Below are 13,502 nucleotides of genomic sequence, written 5' to 3'. Positions count from 1 at the left end.
TACTCTCCCCTCCCCTAGGAAGCCCTGGTTGCCCCTGCTCCACCCTGAGAAATCTGACCAGCACCCCGGTTACTCTGTGACCGGATCCTACATTCACATCTATCCCAGGGAGCACCTTGCATACAGTTTTCTCCATGACTTTTTCTTTTTCTCTGGACTGCTTGGGAAAAAAGGCTCTGTCTTGTTCATCTTTGCATCCCCCCGCCTTGTACCTCTCCCACAGTACATAATCAACGTGATGTTCAACTTTGGAGAATTGAAGTCTGGAGTCAAAGCCAGGATGCCAGCCTGGGGGAGCGTGAGGTCCTAAGCAAGAGAGCGAGGTGGCTGTTACGTCAGGCCCAGGCAGCTCTTAGGAACTGCACCCTCTTTGCAGCTTCCAGCAGCCACCAGATGCAATCCAACAATAACAACACTCGCAGGCACTCTGATAACCACTTCCACATTTCTCATCTCATTCAATCCTCTTTGACCGACAGAGGTTATCTCATTTTGACTTGTAGCATATACTTCTAGCCCTTTACAGAGAAAGTTGGCTGATGGCAATGCCCACTGGAGAAACTTACGGGCAAGGTCAGGACACCAGGAAGGGCAAGTAAGGCTCTTGGTTATGGGATGACCATGCTTCCTGATGCCGTCTGCCAGGCCTGCACTCTGAACAGACAATGCAAGAGAACTCAAAGCTCTGTATTGTTCCTTTTTCCCTCCCACAATAACCACACAGTACCTTCATTTAGAGATCCTCAAAACTCATTTTTATTTTTAACTGCGCTGGGTTCGCTGCTGTGCATGGGCTTTCTCTAGTTGCAGGCAGAGGGGGCTACTCTCTACTTGAGATGCACAGGCTTCTCACTGCTATGGCTTCTCTTGTTGCAGAGCACAGGCTCTAGAGGTTGGCTCAATAGTTGTGGCTCATGGGCTTAGTTGCTCCACAAATGTGGGTTCTTCCCCAACCAGGGATTGAACCCATGTCCCCTGCATTGGCAGGCAGATTCTTTACCACTGAGCCACCAGGGAAGTGCCCCTCAAAAGTTTTTAAACATGACCTCATTTGGCTCAATCTTCACTGTTTCAACATTTTTAAAAAATGTGCTTAGTTGCTCAGTCTTGTCCAACTCTTTGTGATCCATGGACTGTAGCCTACCAGGCTCCTTTATCCATGGGGATTCTCCAAGTCAGAATACTGGAGTGGATAGCTGTTCCCTTCTCCAGGGGATCTTCCCAACCCAGGGATCGAACCCAGGTCTCCCGCATTGCAGGCAGATTCTTTACCAGCTGAGCCACAAGGGAAGCCCAAGAATATTGGAGTGGATAGCTGTTCCCTTCTCCAGGAGATCTTCCCAACCCAGGAATCGAACCAGGGTCTCCTACATTGCAGGTGGATTCTTTACCAGCTACCAGGGAAGCCCTTTTTAAAAATGGGTACCTCCAATTTTTTTTAACATTTTCTTTATGATTTTGTTGAAGAGCAAATTTTTTTTTGGAAACAAGAAGTCCAAGTTTTCATGAGTGGCCCAGGGTAAAAATATTTTGCCCTTTATCCATCATTTATTTTCTCATTTTTCTGAGTTTGAGCCAAAAGACACCAGATTTCCCCGCTGCCTTCTGTCCATGGCCCCAAGGCCCAGACTTCTGTTTTGCAATATATTTCTAAGTCACATGCTTGCTAGAGGTACTGTTTGGACAAGGGCAGCTCAGGGGATGAGAATAAATAGTATTTATAAACTGAAACAGTATTTCTAGCCAGCACCAATTAGCCGTCACTATAGCCAGGAGTCCACCAGCCACGGCCTGGGGGCCAAATCCAGGCTGCTCTCTGTTTTTAATAAGTGTTGTTTTATGGGAACAGGACACACCCATGTCTTTGCACGTTGCAGCAGCTGCCTTTGTGCTACAACAGCAGGGTTGAGTCATCACGACAGGCTGCAAAGCTTAACATTCACTGACCTGTCATTTTTTAGAAAATGTTTGCTGACCCCTGTCCTGGAAAACTGGAAAGAGGGAAGCTGGACACTGTGTTAGGAACTGAAGCTATGCTTTCAGAGGCAGGAGGATCCAAACCTTATATTGTCCATTTTTCATCTGCAAGACAGCCACACAGTGCCTGCTCCTGAGACTCTACAAGTTTCTTAGCCGAGATCTCCTCTGGCGCGTGTGCTTGCCTCCCTCCTTTGTGCCGCCCCGCCTGCATTTGTGCAGGGAGTTCTCTCTTCCAACCGTGTCACCGGCGGTGCGCAGCATTCAAGAGATCTCCTCACTTGGCATAAGAACAGGTACTATAGGGACTTCCCTGGTGGTCCAGTGGCTACGACTCTGTGCTCCCAATGCAGGGGGCTCGAGTTTGATCCCTGGTCAGGGAACTAGGCCCCACATGCCTCAACTAAGAGTTCACATACTGCAACTAAAGATCCCATGTGCCACAACTAAGATTCAGCACAGCCAAATCAACAAATAAAAGCAACAGGTTCTATAAATAAAATAATCAATAAGGACAGGGAACTACACTCAGTATTTTGTAATAACCTTAAAGGCAAAAGAATCTGAGGAAAAATAAATATATATGTGTATATGTGTATTTGTGCATGCACGTGTGCTCAGTAGCTCAGTCATGTCCAACTCTTTGCAACCCCATGGGTTGTAGTTCACCAGGCTCCTCTGTCCATGGGATTCTCCAGGCAAGAATACTGGAGTGGGTTGCCATTCCCTTCTCCAGTGTATGTGAGGGTGTAACTGAATTACTTTGCTGTACACCTGAAACTAACACAACATTGCAAATGAACTATAATTTATAAAAAGAAGAAAGGAAGAGAACAGGTAAAGCTTAAAAGCTTGAGAGCTGGTCTGAGGTTATATCTGATGATGCAGTGAAGAATGTTTGGTGAAGAGCTTCAGAGTGGGGTGGACTAAGCTCGACTCCAAACTTTTCTACTTGAAACTTGATGTATTTTGGTGCACTATTATCACTGCAGATAGTGACTGCAGCCATGAAATTAAAAGACACTTACTTCTTGGAAGGAAAGTTATGACCAACCTAGACAGCATATTCAAAAGCAGAGACATTACTTTGCCAACAAAGGTCCGTCTAGTCAGGGCTATGGCTTTTCCTGTGGTCATGTATGGATGTGAGAGTTGGACTGTGAAGAAGACTGAGTGCCGAAGAATTGATGCTTTTGAACTGTGGTGTTGGAGAAGACTCTTGAGAGTCCCTTGGACTGCACGGAGATCCAACCAGTCCATTCTGAAGGAGATCAGCCCTGGGATTTCTTTGGAGGGAATGATGCTGAAGCTGAAACTCCAGTACTTTGGCCACCTCATGTGAAGAGTTGACTCATTGGAAAAGACTCTGATGCTGGGAGGGATTGGGGGCAGGAGGAGAAGGGGAAGGCAGAGGATGAGATGGCTGGATGGCATCACTGACTCGATGGATGTGAGTCTGAGTGAACTCTGGGAGTTTGTGATGGACAGGGAGGCTTGGAGTGCTGCAATTCATGGGGTCGCAAAGAGTCGGACACGACTGAGTGACTGAACTGAACTGATTATCACCTTCCTGCCCCTCATCATCTCATCTATGAAGCAGGGATAACCATGACTATTCCGCTGGCTGGCAGCTGAAATGAACAGATTTGTATGCAAAATCCTTAGAGTGCTGGGTATGTGCTGGTCACTCAGGGGCTAAAGCTGCTGTGCCTTTAAAAAGTTACAGTTCATAATTTATGGGCTCGTGGGTTTTTCGGCAAAAATCATTACCAGGTACAGTGCTAGGAGCTGGAAATGTGTACTTTAATGATCAAAACCAAGATGGTTCCCAAATTCATGGAGCTCATGGACTACTTGCCTGTAAGGTTACACATAAAATGTTCAAACAGCACTTGGAAGCCCAATTTTGCACAAAGAAGAAGAAAGTGAGGTTTTGGAGGGTGAAGTAAGCCCATGAAGGAAGTGCAAATGAAATTCAGATGCTGGTTCTCCAATCCACTAGCTCACATTTGCCCTCATTTTACTTTGAGAATTACAGATAAGAAACACTGTGCTTGTCCTGGGAGTTTGGGGTTGGTAGATGCAGACTATTACATTGAGAAGGGATAAACAACACGGTCCTACTGTGTAGCACAGGGAGCTATCATCAATATCCTGTGATAAACCATGATGGAAAAGAGTATAAGAAACATCTACATGTGTATAACTGAGTTGCTTTGCGGTAGAGCAGAGATCGGCACAACATTGTAAACCAACTATGCTTCAATAAAAAAAGAACCCCTATGCTTGTTCTTTACCCTCAAAACTGTTGACTACATTAAGCAGAAAAAGGATGACAAGCTTCCAAAGCCACACTGGAGTCGAGGATTGGCACAGAATGGCACCGATTACGGGAATAAACCTGGGAACAGGTCCGCAGAAAGTTGCATCGTGAAAGACATCTGGAAACTGATATATTAGCCACTGCTTGGTCACCAAGGCGGGTCCCTTAGCCAACGGCAAATGTGAGGGCAAAAGTGATAGAAATTATACTGAACATCCCAAGTGCTCTGTTCCGTCCGCCTCTTTGCAACCCTGTGGACTGTAGCCTACCAGGCTCCTCTGTCCATGGGATTTCCCAGGCAAGAATACTGGAGTGGGTTGTCATTTCCTACCCCAGGGGATCTTCCCAATCCAGCGATTGAAGCTGCATCTCTTGTGTCTCCTGTATTACAGGTGGATTCTTTACCTGCTGAGCCATTGGGGAAATTATATAGATTAGGGTAAAGAAAGGAAAGAATGTATAGACCTTGTCAATGGAAACTGTATTTAATAGACATCTATTAGCTGTAAGAAATTTCAGTAACCTCAGATATGCAGATGATACCCCCCTCCTCAATGGCAGAAAACAAAGAAGAAATAAAGTGCCTCTTGATGAATGTGAAAGAGGAGAGTGAAAAAGTTAGCTTAAAACTCAACATTCAAAAAACTAAGGTCATGGCATCCGGTTCCATCACTTCATGGCAAATAGATGGGGAAAAAAAGGAAACAGTGACAGATTTTATTTTCTTGGGCTGATGGTGACTGAAGCCATGAAATTAAAAGGCACTTGTTCCTTGGAAGAAAACCTATGACAAACCTGGGCAGCGTATTAAAAAGCAGAGACATCACTTAAAGGTCCATCTAGTCAAAGCTATGGTTTTCCAGTACTCATGTATGGATGTGAGAGTTGGACCATAAAGAAGGCTGAGCGCCAAAAAATTGATGCTTTCAAATTGTAGCACTGGGGAAGACTCTTGAGAGTCCCTTGGACTCAAAATCAAACCAGTCAATCCTAAAGGAAATCAACCCTGAATATTCATTGGAAGGACTGATTCTGAAGGTGAAGTTTCAATACTTTGGTCACCTGATGCAAAGAACTGAGTCACTGGAAAAGACCCTGATGCTGGGAAAGATTGAAGGCGGGAGGAGAAGGGGATGACAGGATGACACGGTTGGATGGCATCACCCACTCGATGGACATGAGTTTGAGCAAGCTCTGGGAGTGGGTGATGGACAGGGAGGCCCGGTGTGCTGCAGCCCATGGGGTCACAGAGAGTCAGAAGTGACTGAGAGACTGAACAACGAGCCTTCAAACTCCCAAGCACACGTATGTTTGCTTGTGTCAGTGTCTTTAGCAGGCAACTAGAAAGAATCAAAAAAGATTTACCCTGCTCACCGTTTTTTTGTTTCTCTTCAGACCTCCTGTCTCACTAAGTTTTACAAACTCAAGCTGGGAGGCAGAAACCCTGCCTGACTCAGCAGAAGAGCACGTGGAGAGAACATGGAGCTGACCCCGGCATCAACGGCTGCAGTGTATGCTGAAGCTGCCCCCAGGCTTCTAGGCTCACACTCCTACCAGGATCAGGACAGAACCGGAATATGCCAAATGCACACAGCTTTGGTTGCTCCAGGTTACTGATAGACCCTTGAGTAAGAACACATTTTCAGGGGACTTCCCAGATAGTCCAGTGGTAAAGAATCTGCCTTCCATTGTAGGGGACGCTGGTTCAATCCCTGTTCGGGGAACTAAGATCCCACATGCCATGGGGCAACTAACCAAGACCTGATGCAACCAAATAAATTTTTTTTAAAATTGAAAAAAAAAAAAAGAACACATTTTCAACTCAAATGATCCTTACAATTCCTTACAGATCAATTGTTCAAGTACTTACTCAGTAGCAACTATGTGCCTGAGATTGTGATAATTACAGTGAAACATCTCAGGCCCATCAAAGATGAAGGGAGCCAAGAACATTTGGATAAGAATGCAAGAAAGACGCTTCATGGTCTTCACAGCATTCAAGGGACCCATTCCAAATGTCTGGTGTTGCCAAGCCTGTAGACACATCACGAAAGCCCTTTGCTTGGGGCAAATTTTCCTCTTCCAGGGAATGTGATACTGTGTACAGACTCCACTCAGAGCCAGCTAAGCTGCTCACTCAGGGCTGTGGCCTTAGAGAAGCTGAGAGCTGCTCAAAGACTCAATGGTTTTCAAAACCACTTAAGGTAGCCACAGGCTTTAGAAATTTCCTGGAGGCTTCTGACATGTGTTTGCTGGTCTAGGGTGGTTCTCCCTGGAAAGAGGCCATGCTGTGCTTTAAAAGCCAGCAAGAGTGCAGGCCAGATGCTCAGTGCCTCGCAAGGAATGGAGTTTCCTACCCCAGAATGAAGCCCCACTGCAGTGTTCTTGCCTGGAAAATGCCATGGACAGAGGAGCCTGGTAGGCTACAGTCCCCTGGGTCGCAGAGTCAGACACAACTTAGTGACGAAACAACGACGAATCCAAGAACGAAGTGGGAGGGGAGGATAACAAACAGGGTGACATCTATCCTTGCTCTGCTCTTGGCAAGGAAATCCCTCCTCCTGAGATGCAGCCTCTGCCATGGAGTCTTGAAACATCAAGGCATTGACCTTGTAGGCACCTGCACGCCGTTGACTGCCCACGAGGATATTGCTTCATCACTGTGTTACTCGCTCTGAGACTCCACAGTATCTTGGTTTGATTCATGGCCTTCAGGGTCAGACCTGGCTTGAAAGCCTGGACCTGCCATGTACCAGCTGTGTTATCTGCCCCTGCAAAGCCCCAGTCTCTCCATCAGTAAAATGGGGATGACAACCAAATTATTATAAAGATAAAACATCCCTTAATTCAACAATCCATGTAATACCCTTAGTGAAATGCCTCAGCATACTGAAGATGCTCTAGGGACTTCCCTGGTGGTTCAGTGGAGAAGCATCTGCCTGCCAGTGCAGGGGACACAGCTGTGGTCCCTGCTCTGGGAAGACAGAACATGCTGCAGAGCAACGAAGACCACGGGCCACAACTGCTGAGCCTGTGCTCTGTAACAAGAGAGAAGCTGCTGCAATGAGAAGCCCACACACCACAACAAAGAGCAGCCTCCATCACCGCATCTAGAAAAAACCCGAGCGTAGCAACGAAGACCCAGCACAGGCAAAAAAAAAAAAAAATAGGAGACGAAGAAGTTGGCAGGCTGACTACAAGAATGCAATGCTGAAGAATGACGAAAATCTGGCTTAGAGAGTATCCTCCACTAATGCCAGTTAGAAATTATACTTATCTATCCTTCAAAAAAAAAAAAAAAAAAAGGGCTAAAGCAAATCCTTGCATCAGATTTTGGAATGTAGTTTTCACTATATTGCTGCTGCTAAGTCACTTCAGTCGTGCCTGACTCTATGCAGCCCCATAGATGGCAGCCCACCAGGCTCCTCCATCCCTGGGATTCTCCGGGCAAGAACACTGGAGTGGGGTGCCACTGCCTTCTTCATTCCCTATATTGGGGTGGGGCAAAATCAGACATCATGGAAAAAAGATCAGTATGTTATAGTGGGAATTCCATGGTGGTCCAGTGGTTAAGACTCTGGGCTTCCAATTCAGGGGACCCAGGTTCAATCTGCGTCTGGAGAACTAAGATCTGAACAACCATGCAGCACATTGAAACAAAGTACATATATATACATATATGACACGTTAAAAAATGTGTAAACTAAATATTTACATATAAATGGCCGAAGTAACTACAAACTGATAACTGAGAGAAAATATTTGCAAGGGTTTATGAACTAAGATCAAGTTCAATTCTATGTAGAGGGGCACTTAAAGGGGAAAACAGGGGGGACAGAGGGTCTGTAGGAGGTACGAGATGCTGTTTTACTCATCAGACCACATATTTATTGTTAATTGATAAAAACGGATAATGAATTGAGAAAGAAAATCTAAGAGGCCTAATTTTTTGTTGACCATTGAGGTATTTGTTGGTATGGCAACCTGCAGTGCTTTCTGTTTTCCACTCTGTAAGTTGGAAATATAAATGCAAATTTATGACATTTCTGATATCAGAGTAAGACAAGGCATAGCCTTTTCCTGTGGTTTGTGAAAAAAAATGTAAATGGCTGCATTCAGGTGGTAACTTAATTTTTCAGCATAGACTACATGTCCCCTTAATGTCCCCCATCCCTAGAATGTTAAGATTCTTCCTAAGTACTGTGAGAATATGAGTCCTGAATTGTGCTGTGCTGTACTTAGTCACTCAGTCATGTCTAGCTCTTTGTGACCCCATGGACTGTAGCCCGCCAGGCTCCTCTGTCCATGGGGATTCTCCAGGTAAGAATACTGGAGTGGGTTGTCATGCCCTCCTCGAGGGGATCTTCCCAACCCAGGGATCGAACCCAGGTCTTCCACATTGCAGGTGGATTCTTTTACTGTCTGAGCCATCAGGAAAGCCCAAGAATACTGGAGTGGGTATACCGCCTATCCCTTCTCCAAGGGATCTTCCCGACCCAGGAATCAAACCAGGGTGTCCCGCACTGCAGGAGGATTCTTTACCAGCTAAGCTACCAGGGAGTCCTGAATTATTGAGATACAGGTCTTTGGTTCTAATCATAGGCCAAGGGGCTGCCAATGACTTTATTTTGTTATTTTCAATGGACACCATCACTGAACAGAATTATTCCATCCACAATGGTGCTATTCAGTGGCCTCCTCATTGTATTCTTATCTCACTCGCATTATCCCCCAGTTCCCTTTATTTCAAGGTGTTTCTGCAGCCCTCTGCTCTCCTAAAACCCCCATGCTGAAATGACAGTTCATGTCAGTGGCTTCCCTGAACCTGTTCAGGAATGTTCCCCACAGGCAGGGACAGATGAATGGTAAAGCAGACACTTCGCGTCAGTTGAATCCTGTTCACCGAGAACATCGCTGTCCTGGACGAACATGAAAGAGGAAAAAGAAGCCTGGACTCACCTGGCGGAGTTTGGTTCCCACCATGGAGGCACTGCTGTCAAGCACAAACACTACGTTCTTAGGTAAAGGCGGAAGGTCTTTGGGGGCAAAATAGTGCACAAAATAGCCGTCTAGAACCTGGTGGAGGGAAGAGAAAGCAAAACGGATAGTGCCCAGGTTAGGTAGCAAAACAAACCAAAATGGAGATTCCACGGAACGTCTAAAAGTCAAAGACAGCATGAAACAGAGTCTCGGGCCAGACGCCAGAGCAAAAGCATCCATGGTCCTGATTCCTCCAACTACTTGCTAATTTAATTTGGATAAGGGTAAAACCATTCCTTAAAAATATATCGATTACACTGACTCAACTTAAATCATTCATCTCTTCTCGACCCTTGTCACTCAAGAATCCTGCCTCCTGCATGATCTGTTTTTTTCCTAAGCATCTTTCATGTTCCGACATAAAGACTGCCTACATGCTGGATGCACGTTAATACATTTTGATAATCCTACCCTGTCTCTGGACAAATATGACTTACAGGAAATTGAGTCATGGGCCAGTTTCTCTAAATTAAAAAGACAGACTAAGTTCTAATTTCATCTAAAGCACCTCAGGGAAAATTAGGTTATAGGTTTCATTTGCCTCTAGATTACTGAAGCAGGAAATAGACATCCCCAGCCTCTAGCAAGGGAACATCCCTGGTGGACTCGGAGACACATTTGGTGTTAAAACAGATTTCCTAAGAGTCGGTAGTTCTCACTCTCTCAGGTGAGTACTGAAATCCCTCATTCTGGGTCTAACTAAAAGTGTCATGGAACTAATGAGAAACAGCAACAACAAACCCATTACCTGGATGTCCCCAATGCTCTGTTCCCTATTGACATCATATCTAACGATGAAATCTCCCAAAATGCCATTCTGGGCGATCTTGGCTTGCTGGACCACACTAGGCTTAAAAACAACTTTGGCAAAAGTTTCATTTTGGTTGATAACAGTAGAAGGAGGTGGCCCAGAATCATCTGTAGGCAAGATAGAAACATAATCAATAACTGAACCTATAACTTTTTCTGAAAAGAAACAAGATCTATTTTGCATGGACACAGAAAGTTAGCCTTTATTTCAGGTCTGCATTTCAGATGAACTCCCAAAACTTTGTACTGATAATATATCTCAATGCATGAGATATGTTAGCTTGCATTTCATCTCTATGTCTTCTTCTAAATCCTTTCTTACAAGAATTTTAAAAACACACAAAAGGAGAGAAAATAGTAAAGTGAACTCTCATGGAACCATCATCTGACCCAATAATTATCAACATTTCACCAGTTTTATTTTATCTGTTTTTATGGATCCTCTCACCATTTGTTTTTAATCCTTTGGATGTGCCACATGGCATGTGGGATCTTAGTTCCCTGACCAGGGATGGAACCTGCGCCCCCTGTATTGGCAACACAGAGTCTTAAGTCAGTGGACTACCAGGGAAATCTCCCTCTCACCATTTTTTTGCTAGAATTTTAAAACAAATATGAGGCATCATACTTCAGCCATAAATGCTTCTTTGTGCGTGAGTGCATTTGTGAAGCACAAAAATACTTCAGCCGTGTCTGACTCTTTGTGACCCAATGGACTATAGCCCACCAGGCTCCTCTGTCCATGGGATTCTCCAGGCAAGAATACTGGAGCGGGTTGCCATTTCCTCCTCCAGGGGGTCTTCCTGACCCAGCGACTGAACCCACATCTCTTAAGTCTCCTGCATTGGCAGATGGGTTCTTTACCACGAGGGCCACCTGGGAAGCCCCAAATACTTCTTTATGTATCTCTACAAGAACTTTTTTCAGCGTAACCACAAAACTGGTATCAAATGTAACAAAGTTAATGCTTTGTGCTTTAATATCATCAGATACTCAGCTTGTATTTAAAGTTTCCTGATTCTCTGGAAAATGTCCTAGAATGGCAGCTTTGTTTGACTCAGGATCATAAGAAAGTCCCTACATCACATTTGACTGATATTTCTGAAATCTCTCTTAATCCACAAATGTCCTCTCTCTACCCTTTTACTAGTGCTACACACACATCTTGTAAAACGCCGGTTCTGTCTTCCGTGGAGCTTCTCACGTTCTGTACGTCATGACGGTTTTTCTGTCCTGTCTTTTGGTCCCCTGCTCTCCTGGTCCCCAACTCTGGCTTGAACGTAGTGTCACAGGGAGCAGAAAACGTGCCAATGCCCAGGCCAAGAGCTCATTTAACTGTTCTGGGACACAGTCCGGGTGTTGGGTCTTTCCAATTCCCCCCGTGATCTAATGCTCAGTCAAGCTTGAGGCTCACAGCTCAGTCCCCTGCATCTCCTTGTGTTCGGAGGGTAGAGCTGGAGGCTGGTTAGATTCAGGTTCAGTGCTGTGGACAAGAACACTCCTGGTGACGCTGAGTCCTTACTTCTTTACCACATCAGGTAGTACGCAATATTGAGTTGTCCGCTTTTAGTTTCAGTAAGAGCGCTGGACGGTTCTGATCGCCCATGATGAAATTCCTCCTCAGTCTTTCCCTTAACAGATTTATCAGTCACCAATGATGTTTGTTCAGTGTTTCATCAGAGTCGCAAAACGGCGGTTTCTGATTCTCTCATTCCTTCCATACGCAATTCTTCCATAAGGGGTGCTTTTCCTCCATCAATCATTTGGCGCTCATCACGTGCTGCTTGTCCAGAAGGTTTATGACTCTTTTAAAAAAACACTGCCCAAAGCCTTCCCCAGCACGAAACTTAGGATGTAAATTAAAATTCCAGAAAGAGGAAGAGATAAATGATTTTTTTCTGTGATTTAAGAAAAATGAGTGAGATGATATACTAAGTAAAGAACAATCTCGTTTTCCTCCTAACTTTCATTTCTTTCAGTAAGACACACTATGGAGAATTATTTCACAGACTACCCACCTTTGTAAATCCAATCAAAACTGTGTCTATATGTTGAGCAACTAGCTTTTTGAGATTTGCATGCATTATGAAGAATAGGAAAATGAGGAATTCCTAAACATCAGTATGTGGAGACTTTTAATCCAGATACTGAATCAAAGGCTGGCTTGAAATTGCTGCAAAGCATCAGATTCTCTTTTTAAGTCTATTCAAGTTGATACCATGGAGTAAGCTGACCAACAATTTTCCATCCTTAATTAGCAAAACAAAAAAGGAAATGAGGCATCATTTGCCCATGGTAATTTGTGTCTAAGAATAAACTTCCTTCTGCTAAGGACTTATTAGACAAAAGTCAAAGGAACTTTAAACATTTCCTTCACCAAAAGAGACAATTAATTTTAAGACACCATTTAGGTGTAACCTTACCAGGAACCACAAGGCAGAACTGATTCTTCTATTTTTAATACTTACCAAGGGCAGGAATTTCAGGACTGACCAGAGAGGTAGTAAACAGGGAAGTCTGTTCTTGCAGAAAGTCAGTTGTAGGTAAGAGAATACTTCCCACAGAACTGCTCATGAGAAAAAGGTGCTGGGAAACTCTCCAGGGGACCATGAAGAGTACCAGCCTGTGTTCTCTGGAGTCGTCTCTCACGGATGATTACTGGTCAGGCACCAAGAGTGAGAGGTATGAAAATACCCTAGCTAAGCACTTGAGATCACAGGAGGGTCACACGGACCTGCACTTGATACCGGGTCCACCTGTTCTCTATGAGATTTGGGGCAGGTTACTGAGCCCTAGTTATCTCATCTGTACAATGGATTTGTGGTCTACCAAACTCACTCTTGACATGGTGGTGATGTGATGTACTTAGCACCATTCTGATTCATGGGGAGCAGTCATGCTTGCTAACATTATCATCAACCAGAAACAGGTACAAAATCGAAGTGACAGTGAATAGACGTGAACAGACATGAAATAATACATCGTGTCACACTTGGGACACTCTATGCAAGGAAGAGGAAAGGACAACTGCTACTGGCAACACGGTTGAATCAGAGTCATTTTGAGTGAAAACATAAGATACAGAAGAAAGTATTCACTATTCCCACTTACACGAAGCTCAGGAGCAGGCAAAACTCACAGCGGTCGAAAGAGCATACTGGGGCCTCTCTCCACGGGTGGGAGCCTTGCCAACCCCTCCCTCAGGGACCGTCGCAGCCAGCCAGCCCCTGCTTCTTGGTGACCCAAAGGCCATGATCAAGAATGCTGACATGTCAGAGGAGATGCGACAGGACTCTGAGGACTTGCTACTCAGGCACTGGAGACATATAATATGCAGAAGGGCATCGCGGCC

At 44.8% G+C, this 13,502-nt stretch overlaps 1 protein-coding gene across 1 annotated transcript in view; it reads right to left on the bottom strand.

Annotated features, from left to right (window-relative positions):
• Positions 1 to 13,502, bottom strand: part of ITIH5 (inter-alpha-trypsin inhibitor heavy chain 5) — an 84,335-nt gene that overhangs the window by 29,187 nt on the left and 41,646 nt on the right. Inside the window, exons 6-7 of the mRNA XM_061435752.1 lie at positions 10,089 to 10,258; positions 9,260 to 9,376 (exon numbers count right to left, since the gene is read on the bottom strand). Of these exons, the coding sequence (XP_061291736.1) occupies positions 9,260 to 9,376; positions 10,089 to 10,258 (287 nt within the window). The remainder of the gene's footprint in view (positions 1 to 9,259; positions 9,377 to 10,088; positions 10,259 to 13,502) is intronic.

Source organism: Bos javanicus, chromosome 13 (assembly GCF_032452875.1).
Source record: "Bos javanicus breed banteng chromosome 13, ARS-OSU_banteng_1.0, whole genome shotgun sequence".
Classification (NCBI taxonomy): Eukaryota; Metazoa; Chordata; class Mammalia; order Artiodactyla; family Bovidae; genus Bos; species Bos javanicus.
Note: the sequence above shows the minus strand (reverse complement) of the source record. Positions and strands in the feature narration are given on the sequence as shown.